The sequence below is a fragment of the Rutilus rutilus genome (assembly GCF_951802725.1).
Source record: "Rutilus rutilus genome assembly, chromosome: 7".
NCBI lineage: Eukaryota > Metazoa > Chordata > Actinopteri > Cypriniformes > Leuciscidae > Rutilus > Rutilus rutilus.
The window spans coordinates 37,905,963-37,921,167 of NC_140221.1; the positions used below are offsets into that span (position 1 = coordinate 37,905,963).

Below are 15,205 nucleotides of genomic sequence, written 5' to 3' on the forward strand. Positions count from 1 at the left end.
AGATAAATGTTTTATCTTTATGCGGCTTTACCTTGAGGTTCTCGGGACAGAACTGATGCCCATACATATCAATAGCAGATAAAAAGATGGATTCCACCTGGTTATGTCTGAGTTCATATGAGGGCAAATGAGAGGCGATCAACACCTGAAGAAAGATGTAGAGTTGTTATGGCTAGGGTATTGCTTACTGTATACTGTCCCGTATATACAGTATGCTATCGAAAACAGTTGTGCAGTTTGATATTTTTGTGGAAATTAGATTTTTTAAGGATTCTTTGTAACATAAATACTTTTACTGTCACTTTCGAATGCAATCGAATGACCCCACACTTTTAAGCTTGCTGTATAAAACTATTAATTTCCTTTCCCAAACTTTACTGACCCTGAAACTTGTGTACATACTGCTTAAATAGTCTGCGAAAATAGTATTATTAGTATGGTAGTATGCTATTTTGAACAGAGCCAGCATTAACACATATGTGCAGGAGTTCAACAGAGGTCAAAGATCACGACCACTGAGGTTCAGTACATACCTGTCTGGCCCGAAGTGCCACTTTAGAGTTTTCCATTTTACTGAGTTGTGTAAGCTCATCAAGAATGACCATAAGCTCATCAGCAAGCATTGGGTCCCGGCCACACAGCTGGTCCTGAAAAAAAAAGTTGCTTTTTTAAATTAAATAAAAACACAATGTGTCCATTAAACCTAACTACTGAATTGAGTTATGGTAATCCTCAGATAAGACACTTATACATCCTGTTCTTATTTTCAGAATGATTGGGGGGAATCAGCAGACGCATCTTAATGAAATAAATAAGCACTGTTAAGTAGTTCAGAAAGGATCTTACTATGAGCATGGTGACTAGGATGTTCTTCTTGGAGACCTGAGCATGGGAGAAGATGCACCCCAATACTGGAGTCATGTCAGGCTTATACTGCTCTCTGAGATTGATGACACATTTATCATAGTGAGCTGCCGGGGAAAGTGAGAGAATTACAAATTTCTTATTAAAATTTCCCATATTGTTTGTGCAGTTTATCTATCTTTTGTCATTATTTTTTCATAATTAGATTTTTTTAAAAGAAAGGTAAAACTTGTGAAATGATTTTCTGTTTAATCTGATGTGGCAGTATTGTCAAGGTTAAAGATGGACATTTACCTTGCTGAAATTGCATCTCCACCTGAAGGTACCGTTTCAACAGATCCAGCACAACCGATTTCATATAGCCTCTAACTCCACTACGGTATCTAAAAAATATTTAAAAAAACAGGTGCATATTGGCATTTTCTGGTTAACAGAGCAGTCTTTGGTTATCTTAAGACAACAGCAAAGGTAGGATCTATTAGTGAGTCATCGGGCATTTCTCACCTTTGCACCAGTTGCACTATGCTTTGAGTGTTCATGAAGAAAACCTCTCTGTCTGCTTTCCTCTGAAGCGTAGCAGCATGACTATCAAGTATATTTGCTATCTGAAAAAGTGTTGATTAAAAACTGAATAAAACCTGAAAGTTGCCCCCAGAACTTTCATTTATTACAACATCTTTACCAAGGAAATATATCAAGTAATATAATTAGTACATTTTATCACTAAATGATAATCCCAATTATAGTGACAATGGTTCCACAGAATATATTTGTTAAGGTTTCAACCATAGATATAGACTGTTACACTTGACTATATGTAATACTGTCCAGAGATATGAGTGCAATCTATGTTTCAGATAAGCATATTTATTTCTTCATCACTCACCCTTTGGCTGGGGAACTGACAGAGCACGGAGGTAATGTTACTGGCGTACTGTGCCATGACCTTTCGAATTGCTTTTTCCACAGTAACTGGTATACGCCCTGCCACGCTGGTCATAATCTCCTGCAGTTCAAGAAGAGGCAGAGACGGATCCCGAAGTGTCTTCATCAGCGTGTTGACCCACTTCTTCAGCTGTAAAGACACATGGATATAGTTAACAGACTAGTCTGCACACTGTTCTCATGCTGCTTTGAGTCTGAATTGGTGTTCTCACTTTCTGACTGAAGTATGGCTCCGGCAGACAGTATCCATCCATAATCTTGACCAGGTTCTCCAGAACATTGTGGAAGACCTGATGAAGCCTCTCCCCTATAATTGGTAAAGGCTCCTGGGATGGTAATGCCTCGGTGTTTGGCTTAACCTGAGAAGGAGACCAGGAATTAATACTTCTCATTGCAGATGGCAGTGTGTCTAAAAATGACACCAGTAAAGAAGCAAAAACAGCAATGACAAAAAGTATTTGGACACTAAAACATGAATGAATTATATTAGAAAATGGATGAATGTCACTGCATTAGATATCAAACCAATGGTATCTGCAAACAATTAATACTACATCTTTTCACAGTACTGACTTTTCTTTTTTACTTCACCTGATTTCAGATGTAGTGTAGTTCATTAGGTGTCTGGGTTGAAAAGTGTGCTTGAGCTATTATTTTCTTTACAATAATTGCCACTTGGTTTAATATTTTCTTTTATAAACCAATCATATTCCTACATTTTTAAGTGGTTGTAAAACTCCCCAATACATCTTTGGGACAACCAACCAAATGGGACAACAATCACGTTTTCAACATTTGCCCAAGCATAAGTGGATTTCATCATGTGCTTCATCTTGTGAGAAGCATTAAAGATAAATCACCGGATGAATACAGCTGGGGTCATCCAGGTCCATTCGTGCCACTACACAGCCGGGCTCTAATACGGTTCCTGGTCTTTTTGAAAAGTTAATGGAACCGGAATGCTGGACATGGAGGGTCATCACCATCTTCATAACCTGTAAAGAAAAAATAAAAGGAGACAAAAGCAAACAATCACTATAATAAGTCAGTTAAAACTGTCCTCTGCATCCATCTCTGTCACTCCCATATAATGTCATATACAGAATATGATGAAGTGCATTCTGCAGAAACTACCTAGAAATGTAAAATACTTTGCCTCATCTTTACCTCAATTTCAGCATAAGGCTGGGAGGCCAAAACATGAGAACCATCATCGACCACATACTGCAACAGCTTTCCAGCAGAGGGTGACCTGAGTACCGTAGGGTCTCGCTCCTTCTCAAACACACATGTTTTGTTACCCACTGTGATGCGATAGCTATACATCATATGACAAAGACCAAATAAACGTCAGTGGTTACATAAGTAAGTACACTGTATTTTACAGCACAAAACCACTGCTTTACTAACCTGTCAATCTCCTCCTTCATGTAGGTTGTGTAGCTGCTGCCACCATAGGAAAGTAGTAGACCACCATCACTGAGTCTATGGACATCAACTTCAATATCCGAATCATTCATTATGATAACATACGTGGTGGGTGACTGGCGTGCCACCTGTACCCCAGACACAAGCACACACATTCACACCTGTTAATCATAAAACACACTTACTGAAATACCTTTGATCATCTTTTGATTTATTTTACCTTCAGGCAGTATTTGACTCCATCATAAATCAGATCAGCATTGATTGTGTTGACCAAACTAGCAGCAGGCAACACCTGGCCCCTAAAACATCCAGAAAAGCATTACAACACTAAATTAAAACAGAATAGTGGTATCTTTAAGTTTTCAATGCCTTAGATGCTGGAGTGGCATAGTAGTGGAGATACCTCTCCAGTGAATGCAGGAAGTCAGACATGCTCTTTCTGAAACTTGCATCAGCAACATGTAGAGCACCGCATACCACACCTAAAATGGTGTCTGGCCTCTCCGCCTAAGAGAAACACACAATAAATAAACATAAAACAAATGTCACTTTACCTTAAATGGCTTCAAAGTTCATTGTATATGGGCGGAAAGTAGAACTGAGTTCCTAGAGACACTTTGACTTGATTTGGGACATTTGGGTCCTACCTGTACTTTTTCTGCAATTAGGTGGTCCAGCCAGCCAGTATCAATGTCATTGTTCCTGAAACTCTCTGTCTCCAGTAGTTTAATGAGGTACTCCACTGTGGTCCTGAAATCTCCTCTGATTGAGAGTTCCTTCATGGCTACCACCATGTTCCTGCAGGGCACAGAAACAAAAACTTAATTGATTCATAATAAAAAGAGAGCTCTGTCTAATTTTCTTCTTTAAAGAGCAAAAAAAGAAAAGACTGCTGATCTAAATGGACTCACGAGATGGCCTCTTCTCGGTTCTCGCCCCAGGAGAAACAATGTCCAAACTGAGAGTCTGCAAACTCATGTAAACCTCCGGTTGCTCCTACACTGAAGTAGCCCCACACGTTCTTACTGCTGCGGAAGTTCAGCTCCTGAACAGTGCCTGAACTTGGTTTAAAACCCTTATGAAGACAAAAAAATATATCAAGAAATAAACTGCTAAAGAAGCCTTCAAAGACTACTGCTTCCAAACTCTAAAAGGTTTTAAGAGTTTGGAAAGGTTTAACATCTAAGAAGATAGTTAACTCTTTCCCCGTCAGCATATTTTTTAAAAGTTGCCAGCCACCGCCAGCGTTTTTGATCATTTTCACAAAAATGTCATGGCCCCCAGAGTATTTTGTTGTATGAATTCCTGAACATGCAATATGTCAAAAGAAAGAACAGACCCTCTGTTTTATTCTAGCTTCATGCATTCTTTTTAATCAACACTTGAATGTGGGCAAGCTTCATAAAAAAGCAACATTTTGAGCAAAAAGCAGAGAAAATCATGTTTTTGTCAAAGACTACATCTGGATAATATTCAGAAAGATGATCAAAACATAGATGGAGTAGATCGAGTCCATCAACACCCCTAATGCTTCACAGTCCTATAGCTCATCCTGGGTCGACATTTCATTCAGTAACATTAGGCAGTTTGGATTTATATGCCATTTAATGTTGATGATCGCTTTATTTTACATATGCATATGATTATGATATCGCTTGTTTCTGCATCTTCTTTGCATGCGTTTTGATTTTTTTAAGCAGGGGTAACTAACTATAACTAAAATGACACTAATAAATGAATTCAGACAAGAAGTCTAGTAAATTTTGCATTATTAGACCATTTTAGAAAAGATACTGTTCAAAGGTTTGGGGTCAGTAAGATTTAACACTTTTGAAAGAAAGTCTCTTAAGCTCACCATAGCTCTTAAGCTCAGCATTTATATGATCAAAAATACAGTAACAACAGTAATACTGTAAAATATTATTAAAATTTTACAAAGCTGAATTTTCAGCAGCCATTAATCAGTCTTCAGTGTCACATGATCCTTAATTCTTATAGGCCAATTTGTTGCACTTATTATTATCGCTGTTGAAAACAGCTGTGCTGCTTAACATTTTTGTGGAAATAGTGATACTTTTTTTCAGGATTCTTTTATGAATAGAAAGAACAGCATTCATATACATCATAAATATCTTTGTACCGTTACTTATGATCAAATGTATCCTTGCTGAATAAAAGTATTAATTTAATTTTCTTTTAAATCTTCACCCCAAACTTTTAAACAACAGTGTACAGAATATGCAGCAAATTCAAGCCATTGTGTATAGACTGTTGTTGAATCAAGCTTTTTAACATAAACATGAACCAATTGCTCACTTCGTCTGGATTCTCACTGGTGATGCGTGCAGCTATGACATGTCCCCGTGGACAGGGGATGCATTCTGGAGATTCAAAGTTAATAGGTGTGTCTCCCCACGGACCTTCACCAAACAGCACACGGATATCCTTTATTCTGTAAAGAGGGATCCCCATCGCTATCTACAAAGAGATGGTATCAAAAGTTTATGATCAGCATTTGAGAATTATAGATATTTTAACAAAAACAAAATCTGAAAAATATTAGAGGAATATGATTAGTTCCTGCTACTCTGCAGCGAGAGCCCCTACGAGATCCTCAACGAGAATCTCATCATTAAACAACAGCACCTTTGGAGGGGTCACTATATCATACACACAGTGCTTCTGAGTTCTGTTACCTCCTGACAGCTGTACTTTGCTTTACCTGTAGCTGTGCAGCAGGAAGGTTGACGTCAGCAATCATCTCAGTGCAGGGGTGTTCCACCTGTAGCCGTGGATTCAGCTCCAGGAAGTGGAAACTTCCATCCTCGGAAAACAGATACTCTACCGTACCAGCACTCACATAGCCCACCATTTTAGCCAGACGCACTGCATACTGACATAAAGAGCAGAACATTAATTGTGCATGTCAATATGAACACCATTATGGTACAGGTCCCAAACTCAAAAGATGAGAATTAATTAATCATATGTACAAAATACTGGAGTGCACAAGAATATAAAAATACTAACGCATTTTAGGACAAATAGTTCTGATGTTTGTATATTGTGTGTTTATTGTTCACACAATATACAATTTTTATTGTGTGTTTATTTCCCACTGGCATTTTCTTCATCAGACACAGTAATGTCAGCATGCAGGACATTTCACTACCAGTTTTGTTTGGCATGTGTTGAACAAACTTTTGTAATAAACTTAAAAACCTTATTTTAATATGGATAAATAATTAATTTTAGTCATATTGCAAACACTTTCAGTACACTTATTAAAGAATCAGAGGCCAGCTGTGGCGTAAAGGGGCACAAAGTTACAACTTGTGTGCTAGTAAATATTTTTGCGTTACATTAAACTTAGTTCAAATGTAACTATGTATAAATAAATGTCAAATTATGTGACTACACAATAGAACTTAAAGGAGTCATCGGATGCCCATTTTCCACAAGTTGGTATGATTCTTTAGGGTCTTCATGCAAAGTTTGTAACATACTTTGGTTAAAATTCCTCAATGGTTGTGTAAGAAAACACCCTTTTACCTCCTCAAAAACAGCTCTGTCCACAGCGACCTGTTTCGGTGCATGTCTCTTTAAAGGATAATGAGCAACTGCTCAATCCACCCCTCTTTTCCATGGGGGGGTGAAAATCCAAACGGCTTGATTATTGAGAGTGTTTAGGCTTTTTGAGGATAAAAAAAAGGAGTGAATGGACTTCTTTCATTGTATGGTGGTTGTGTCCACACACTGCAAAGACACATTTATATGCAAACACCATATAAAAGTGAATTTTGCATCCGATGACCCCTTTAAGACCTACTAGCTATATTGTGCTTTAAGAATAAATGGTCCAACCAAATTAAGAACAGAGTTAGTTACAAACTAGCTTCTATTGTGGATTTTACAAACCATTTTAGATTTTCACCCAAAAATCACCCATTTACTCAAACTTAATTTGTTCCAAACCTGTATGAGTTTCTTTCTTCTGCTTAACACAAAAGAAGATATTTTGAAGAATGCTGGTAACCAGACAGTTGACGGTAGCCATTGATTTCCATAGCATTTTTTTTCCTATTATGGAAGTCAATGGCTACCGTTAACTCGCTTGAGTTTTGGAACAACTTAAGGGGTGATTAAATGATGACAGAATCTACAATTTTGGGTGATATTCCTTTAAGTACTCATCCAAGTTACGAGTCCTTAGTCTTTTAGCCACACAACCCCAAATGCAACATGTCCAGGAAATTTTCACCGATTTTTGCCTCACCCGCTCCATATGCTCAAAAGTGGTGGTGGAGGCAATGGTAGCAGGAGCTTCTTCTATGATCTTCTGGTGGCGGCGCTGGATGGAACAGTCTCTGCCGAACAGAGAGATGGCATTACCATACTGGTCGGCCAGGATCTGCACCTCCAGGTGGCGTGCATGCTCGGCTAGTTGCATGATGAAAATGGGTGAACCTGGCACTTCAGTCTGCACCTGTAGCGAAAAACACCATGCAATGAATCCAAACCTATAACTACACAGAATAATGAAGTCCTATCAAAATAAATTATGCATATTTTAAAGTAATAACACAGCAGTGTGTACCTGTCTGAAAAAGCTGGGAAAGTCTTCGGAACTGTCCACTTTTCGGATCCCTTTCCCTCCGCCTCCCTCTGATGCTTTGATTACCACAGGGTAGCCAATGTTTTCTGCACTCTAGCCACAAGAAAACACAAAATTAGCAGGATAAAGGAAGTCAAATCGTAACACGAATGTTAAAGTCTAAATTCTGTAACAGATTCTGTAGGGAAAACACACCGCTAGTCCCTCGTCCACATCTTTAACACAACCCTGCACATAAAGTTCAGGAGGAACACTGATCACACGACCATGTCTCTGTTCTTCTTCACCCCACTCAACCCTCAGACCTGATAAAAGACAAAGAGGGAGAGATCAAGACATCACAATGAGAGCTTTAGCAACAATTCATGACGTGCACCGGATCTCTTACCTGTTCCACTCCAGGGTAGTGTGGGAATGTCTGCACTCTGAGCTACGATGGAAGATGCCACCTTATCTCCTAATGCCCACATGGCTTTACTGGAAGGCCCTGAAAAAGAAAACCCTATCAACATGCTTTGTCCTCAACTAGCAAGGCTAAGCTGGCTAAAAAGTTATAGATGATTATGAGGAAAAAATACCTAGAAAACATATCCCTGATTTATGGAGGAGCTCTGGAAGTTTGGGGTTCTCAGAAGCATGGCCCCATCCAGCCCAAACGGCCTTATAAGACGACAAAAACCATCATCACCAACAATGGAAAATACACATCTGATACCAAGATTGATATTGGTGAGGTCGTACCTGCACTGGAATCCTTTTGGCAATATCCACGATCATCTCAACATTGGCATAGTTGTTGTTATTTGGGCCCCCAGGGACTGGCACATAGTGATCAGCCATTTTAATGTATTCTGGAGATAAACACAATTAACTTTAAACATAATTCTTTCAATAAATCCAAAATGAAAATGAATGCCCAGTGCCAATGATTTTTACAATAAAAATAAATAATAAAAAGTTAGATAATATAACTTTTGTTTAAAAAAAAAATCAGGTTGAACCATAAGATTCTTTTCTGTTAACCTGCATTGGCTTTCAAGTCTTCAGGTGTGACCATCACCACAAAGCGAATGGTTCTCTCATTACGGAACATTTCATAGGACCAGCGTCGAATCGAACGCATGCATTTAACTGCAGCAATGCCATTATTAGCAATCAGCACCTAATGAGAGAGATAATTACATGTGCATACATATTAAATTAAATCCTTTTTTTTTTTTACAGTTATGTGAAAAGGAATAAAACAACATACACAAATGCATGTCTCTGACCTTGTCTATAATGCGGTTTCCTCCAAAGCGGGTGACAAACTCAGCTGGGGAGGCAACGGTGAAATCTCTATGCACGTCCATCTTCCTGTGTTCTTTACCCTTTTTCAGCAGATGGGGGCCTGACATACTAGGCCTACAAACAAAAAATATCATCATGGTTATCATAACATATACAACAAATCTCAGAAATAAACATGGTTATGGCTCTAATAGCTAATAATGTAAAGTTTACATGAATGTGAATGTAACGTGTGGAACTTGCTGAAATGGAAACATTTTACACAAGCCTCAGCGAGAAACATCAACAAGCACCATTTAAGCCAATATAATTTAAGCCATATTAAAAGATAAAACATAACAAAAACAAACATACGAGGTAAGAAATCCATCAAATCAGCACGACTTCTCGAAGTCAACTTTATCCGCCCACGTAAACAGTTTTTCTCTAGTGATCTGGCCTCTGTACTCAACACCTCTGTCAAAGTGTGCTATAATATAAATGCTCACACAAGCCAATCAGCCAATCACAGCTTAATGTGTTATCATAAAGGGTACAGACAGTACGGACTAACCCTTAACTGACCCCTGAACAGTAAAACTACAGTGAACTTCACACTTCAAGTCAAAAGCCCATGTTTCTATACAAAAGCGAATGTAATGCAATCAATTTACTATAAAAAGTGGACTGAAGAAGACAAACAAATGATGCATGCGATTTACAATACTATCTTCACCATATGCCAAGGTGACAGATTAAACTAAGCAAATAATTGCTGATCACCTGCAGGATCACACTTCCATTTCTTTTTTGCAGTCATCGGTGGAAACAAAACTCTGTTATGCTGACTATTGTAAAAAAAAAAGCTACTCTTTATAAGATACTCAAGATAAGATGTGTTACCTTATAAAACATTTAGAGAGGCACCAATATTACCATTCAAAATAAATTAAAATAAAACACTAAAACCTAAAATCAATCGTTTTAAATTCTACAAGTGAATTTAGGCATCACAATATACGTATAATGTATATTATGAAAACTGGATATTCATTTGCTATTACATTTTTATAGTTGCATTTGTTATTAAATTATTACTGTTTTTAAAGATTGACTTTGAGTGTTAAATGACGGCAAAGACAATCTAAATGCAAAAATAGGGATTTGAGCATGCACAATTAAACATCCAATACTGACATATACTGTACCAGTCTCTAATATTGGCAGATAATCAATACGGTACCTATATATTGTGCATCCCTAGCACCATTTTAGATTTTAAATGGTTAATGGTTTATGCAGTCTTCTTGAGCAGTCAAAACAGTTATTTATTTAAAACTATTTGCTTGGTAAAAAAATACTTAATTGTCTAATTTTGTCGAGTATCGACAAAAATCCTTTTCTTGACAATTATGCTACATTCTGAGCATAATCTGTCTGTTTTCAATTATCCAACGTCTAAACTGCCCACAAACGATGAGCAGATGTGTTTGTTTTTACTGTTGTCTGAAGAACTGGATGTGGCAACGGGAGAACTTTTCAAACATTGCTGTTATCTCTCCAGTTTTCATTTGTTCTCTGCTCCTAAAGCTTATATGATCTCAGAGAGACACATGCTAACATCATCAGGTTAAATTACGTACTAACACTTCATGCACAGTTTGAACAGAGTTGTGCAAGATTTTACTGAAATGCAACCTACATTCTGCATTCCAAAACTCTATTCTAACACTACTGTGCACTTAGATAAACTCACACGCTGCTGTTACGCTACACTACTAGGAACAACAACAGAAACTACACCCCTTTTTTCTTCCAGTATGCTACACTTGCCAAGAACATACTGTCCACTAAGAAACGTGAGAACAAAGTGCATGTTTGGTCTGTTACCAACCTCTTGAGGCACTGAAACCAGTTGAGTGTTTGCCCTCCTTCTCCGTCCATGGCGAAGTATCAGATGATTAACGCAGGAGATGAAAAACAACAGCTAACACTTTTTATGTTCCCTCCCTGTTCCTCTTTTGCTCCCTCTTTCTCATGCACCCTCCCCCATGTCAATGAAGACCTCCATTCACCACCACTTGTTTAAGAAAAACATGCTATAAACCTAGCATGGATAGTCATTGTTTTTAGTTTCTCTCCAGACCATTAACTGCAAAATCTCAGTTATACAACAAGTTTCTGAAAGCTATATAACCTACAGTCTGTGCAAACATTTGTGCAACAGCACACTGCAATAAATGTAGCCAAATTGCTGAACATACTAGACAAATGTCACCAAAAGAATGACCTTACCTTTTGGCCTTTCAAGTTTAATTTCCATTGCGAGAAAAACAAAATGCGTATGTCCTGCTCTAGATTATCAACCTTTATCCATTGGTTCTGTGGGAGTCCAGCCAATTGAGCCTGTCAAGTGACTTGTTGAAGAGGAGAGCAACAACCCTCGGGCTACACACGAATAGCCGGAGACAACATCAAAACATCTCGGCCCAACTCAACCCTAAATATACGTCTAGGGTATTTTGACTCTGGAAGAATGTTTTTTACACTGAAACGCAATGAGAATGACTTTGTAAGTCAACATCGGGAGCATTGCTTCCATTAATAGTACTGAAATGTGTGGCATGTCACTTTAACAGGTGACAAACATGAGAAAGTCACGTGATCATAGAGTGTGCTGAGAATGACCATATGGCTGTACTTCTGGTCCATTACTCTGTCCTGTTTGACATTGGACTCTCATGTGGTGCATAGTGTCCCCTACCGAAATTAAAAGCAAATCTAAGGGCTAGACGGCAAAGTTAACTATTAAACCAAGATTGTGAGTCATATTGAGGCCCCAAAGGGAAAATTTGCACTAGTCTTTTTGCATTCATTTCATACTGAATTCAAGATCTGATTTCAATAGAATTCTAAACCTTTCCTTTTCCTGTAAAGGCACATTTTTCTTTCATTGCACACCTTCAAAACCCATATGTCACGTCAACAGCACATATCTGCAGCTTGAAACCTAATCAGACCGGCCATGTATACACTTAAACAACATTTAAAGACCTCTAAGGATGCTCACCTCAAACAGGTTGACGGATTCGGGGGTGACGGCACTTCTGATGGCATGGTAGGTACTGGGTTAGGTGTCTCTGTGCTTGCGGGCTGAAGTATGGTGGCCTGGCCCAGAACCAAAGGTTCATCATCAGAGGAATTATCCTCAGAAGCTCCTAGAATAAACTTCAGTCTCTCTTTAGCCTGAACACTGGCACCAAACCTGGGCCTACTGGATATAGTACTGCTTTTCATGGTCAAAGTGTTGGAAACAGCTTCTTCTGTGACTTCTAACTGGTCAGTGTGATCACTTGTAGTTGCCGCAGGAATTTCCTTATTTCCTGTTAAGGCGCTTGCTGATTTAGGGTCAATTGGAGTGGACTGTTCCCTTGAACAGTCTGTAGTGGGTGTTTGTGATGGCATCTCTCTTACCCCGTGGGCTTCGATGATGCATTCAAATGGACGATAAGAGTAACAGCTGACAGCTCATTATAGTGGTTGAATATATATTTTGATCGTACTTGTAGGATGAGATGATGGTCCCTTTTATTTTTGTCCTGAGTGTTGTAAGCGTTTAACTGTAAAGAAAAAAAAAACACATTAGATTATCAAAAGTGTGCACAACACTAGATGGCATCAGTGTGCAATATTATGATACAACCAAATGTGCATTTGCTTCACTTGTATGATATTAAAAGCTATGGCTAATCATTCATAGGTTGTATTGGATTTCTAAAGATATATAGCTTAAGTAAGCTTAATTAAAAAAATATTTTTTTTATTATATATTACACACACACACACACACACACACACACACACACACACATATACATGAAAAAAAGAAAATGATGTTGTCTTAGCATCTAACTGGAATAAAATACATTTAAGTTGAAGTACTAAAATAACTAAAACTAAAACTGAAATAAAAATAAAGGTAAATAGAAATACTTAAGGTATTTAAAGGTAAATTAAAAGAATGACAAAAGCACAAACTTACTACCATGGAAACTGAAATCAAAATGAAAACTGAAAATATAAACCTAAAAGCTAATTTAAAATAGTATGCATTTCTACAATAATATACTAATAGTATTAAAATAAGTGATCAAGTTCACACAGCAACCGTTTCAAACACTCTCCACTAACGTTACATGCCTACACAACAATCAGGAATGTAAACAGATTCGCAAACATTTTATAAAAAAAAAAAAAAAAAAAAGTAGCCACATGCAGACTACATTTAATAATTAACATATTCTGTAATAAATTATCAACCAATTAAGAAATCAAAGTTGTAGATAAAGTATTTACATTTTAGAAAACTGTTAGGAATAGAAAATTGTAGCTCAAACCTCTGAAGCAGACAGTCAGTGTCCGGGCCTTCTCTGGTATTGGAATGCGTACAGTACTCAATGCTCTTCTCTTCACAACTCAAGTACAGCCAGCCAGCACACTACCATTTAACACTTGACACTGTGTGTGTGTGTGTGGGATCTGGGGGAAAGTTCAGCCATGATGGTAAGAAATGAGGGGGAGTTAATGATAGTTCTCACAAACAACCTATGAATATAGCAACAACAACATCAAAGGTCAACACGTGCGATTTGTAACCGAACCCCGATACAGTGGGCACAACAAAAGTAAGCATACTGTGAACCTGAAAAGAAGTTAAGTGATTTCTACAGCCTACTGCTTTAGAGGCTACGGCTAAAACTTACTAAAAATACTAAAATACAGTCAGTATTTCTGTTATCTGAATACATGAACAGTGTTAGGTTTTCGTCTGAAAATAGCTATGACGACTGACAGTGGTGCTGTCAGTAACAGTTAACGTCCTAGTAGCGCAGTTACGAATTGGCGAATACTTCTATGGCGAAGAAAGTCTCATATTTATTAATCAGCAGGTCACGCTATTGTTGCATCTTTCCTTATCAATACCATAGACTGTAAAAAAAATAGATCAATACTAATTCATAAATGTTACGTTGTATAGGCCTACTGTCTGTGGGCGAATAGCACGCAGCCTCCTTAATATTCATTACGTTAACCTCACCCATAGTGATTCATAACTTCGAGTCTGTCTCTGCAGGGCAATAAACAACAAGGCTCAAAGTGGGAGGGACTTTATCTGACAAAACAAAGATTACATAATCCGTCTGTAAGATAAAATACCGCTTTACCTGCAAACGAGTCTCCACTAACGTTAAGTGTTGTCACAATGTTCCAAAAATACTGTAGCGTTATTTGTCAACACACGCACGTGATGTTTTAGCAGACTTCGTTCGTGATGTTCCTGTTCCTGTACACTCGCATTGATCACTGGCTCCTACCTCCTCAACATCACCACCACACTTGTAGTCGAATGCACCGTTTGCTTTACAACTACATGTTTGTTTTTCCATACCTTATGCATGGAGTTTGTTTTGACGCTCTTCATTCGTCCATGTTGGTGCGTGTGTCGTCATCGCATGACGTTTTTCATGCTGTACAGGACTGGTTGATGTCTTCCTGAAAAGCATCAATCCCCCTAGTGTGCAACTCTGTTACATTTGTTGTATTTTCTTGTATACTGTAGTATTATTAGTAACATACTCTTCTTTTTTGTTAATAATAAAAATGTCTTCCTTGAAAAGGTTTTCACTAGTATAGAGGTGCATACTTTTAAAAATATTATCAGCTAAAATAATCATCATCATCAACGGTTTTTTTTATTACAGTAACTTTATTTTTACAGGGGTCAAGGTCACTGAAAACACTCATTGTACCCATTTTCAAGTAATGAACCGAAAATAATTCCCCTTGTAAATTTTAATATTAAGATAAATGATCACATACCGGCCTATCTTATGCTTAACCCAGGGTTAAAAGTGCCTTAACCAAAGGTTAAGCGTAGTGTAAAACTCTGATCCATGTTTAAGTGGAGAAATGTCCCTAACAGCCAAATTATATAGGCTACTTGCAAAATTATTTATGAATTAACATTAACTTCATCAGTGAAATGTCAGTTTTGTAATTAGAGACACATGGATCTTGTAA

At 37.8% G+C, this 15,205-nt stretch overlaps 1 protein-coding gene across 6 annotated transcripts in view; it reads right to left on the bottom strand.

Moving 5' to 3' along the window:
• acacb (acetyl-CoA carboxylase beta) overlaps positions 1 to 14,643 on the bottom strand; it is a 28,950-nt gene extending 14,307 nt beyond the window's left edge. For 2 of the 6 annotated variants that reach the window (XM_084413619.1, XM_084413617.1), the window contains exons 1-27: positions 14,350 to 14,623; positions 13,522 to 13,663; positions 12,195 to 12,744; positions 9,127 to 9,259; positions 8,879 to 9,017; positions 8,597 to 8,706; positions 8,434 to 8,515; positions 8,244 to 8,342; positions 8,051 to 8,160; positions 7,838 to 7,948; positions 7,517 to 7,726; positions 5,963 to 6,133; positions 5,557 to 5,718; positions 4,152 to 4,315; positions 3,888 to 4,038; positions 3,644 to 3,747; positions 3,458 to 3,539; positions 3,220 to 3,365; positions 2,977 to 3,127; positions 2,670 to 2,804; positions 2,022 to 2,168; positions 1,751 to 1,939; positions 1,369 to 1,469; positions 1,159 to 1,247; positions 847 to 971; positions 534 to 647; positions 32 to 145 (exon numbers count right to left, since the gene is read on the bottom strand). In XM_084413619.1, the coding sequence (XP_084269745.1) occupies positions 32 to 145; positions 534 to 647; positions 847 to 971; positions 1,159 to 1,247; positions 1,369 to 1,469; positions 1,751 to 1,939; positions 2,022 to 2,168; positions 2,670 to 2,804; positions 2,977 to 3,127; positions 3,220 to 3,365; positions 3,458 to 3,539; positions 3,644 to 3,747; positions 3,888 to 4,038; positions 4,152 to 4,315; positions 5,557 to 5,718; positions 5,963 to 6,133; positions 7,517 to 7,726; positions 7,838 to 7,948; positions 8,051 to 8,160; positions 8,244 to 8,342; positions 8,434 to 8,515; positions 8,597 to 8,706; positions 8,879 to 9,017; positions 9,127 to 9,259; positions 12,195 to 12,589 (3,534 nt within the window). In that variant the 5' untranslated portion in view covers positions 12,590 to 12,744; positions 13,522 to 13,663; positions 14,350 to 14,623. Of the gene's footprint in view, positions 1 to 31; positions 146 to 533; positions 648 to 846; positions 972 to 1,158; positions 1,248 to 1,368; positions 1,470 to 1,750; positions 1,940 to 2,021; positions 2,169 to 2,669; positions 2,805 to 2,976; positions 3,128 to 3,219; positions 3,366 to 3,457; positions 3,540 to 3,643; positions 3,748 to 3,887; positions 4,039 to 4,151; positions 4,316 to 5,556; positions 5,719 to 5,962; positions 6,134 to 7,516; positions 7,727 to 7,837; positions 7,949 to 8,050; positions 8,161 to 8,243; positions 8,343 to 8,433; positions 8,516 to 8,596; positions 8,707 to 8,878; positions 9,018 to 9,126; positions 9,260 to 11,018; positions 11,117 to 11,419; positions 11,468 to 12,194; positions 12,745 to 13,521; positions 13,664 to 14,349 lie in introns of those variants that run through there. The other 4 variants (XM_084413618.1, XM_084413622.1, XM_084413621.1 and 1 more) reach the window with 4 other exon arrangements.
• Positions 14,644 to 15,205: the final 562 nt, after the last annotated feature.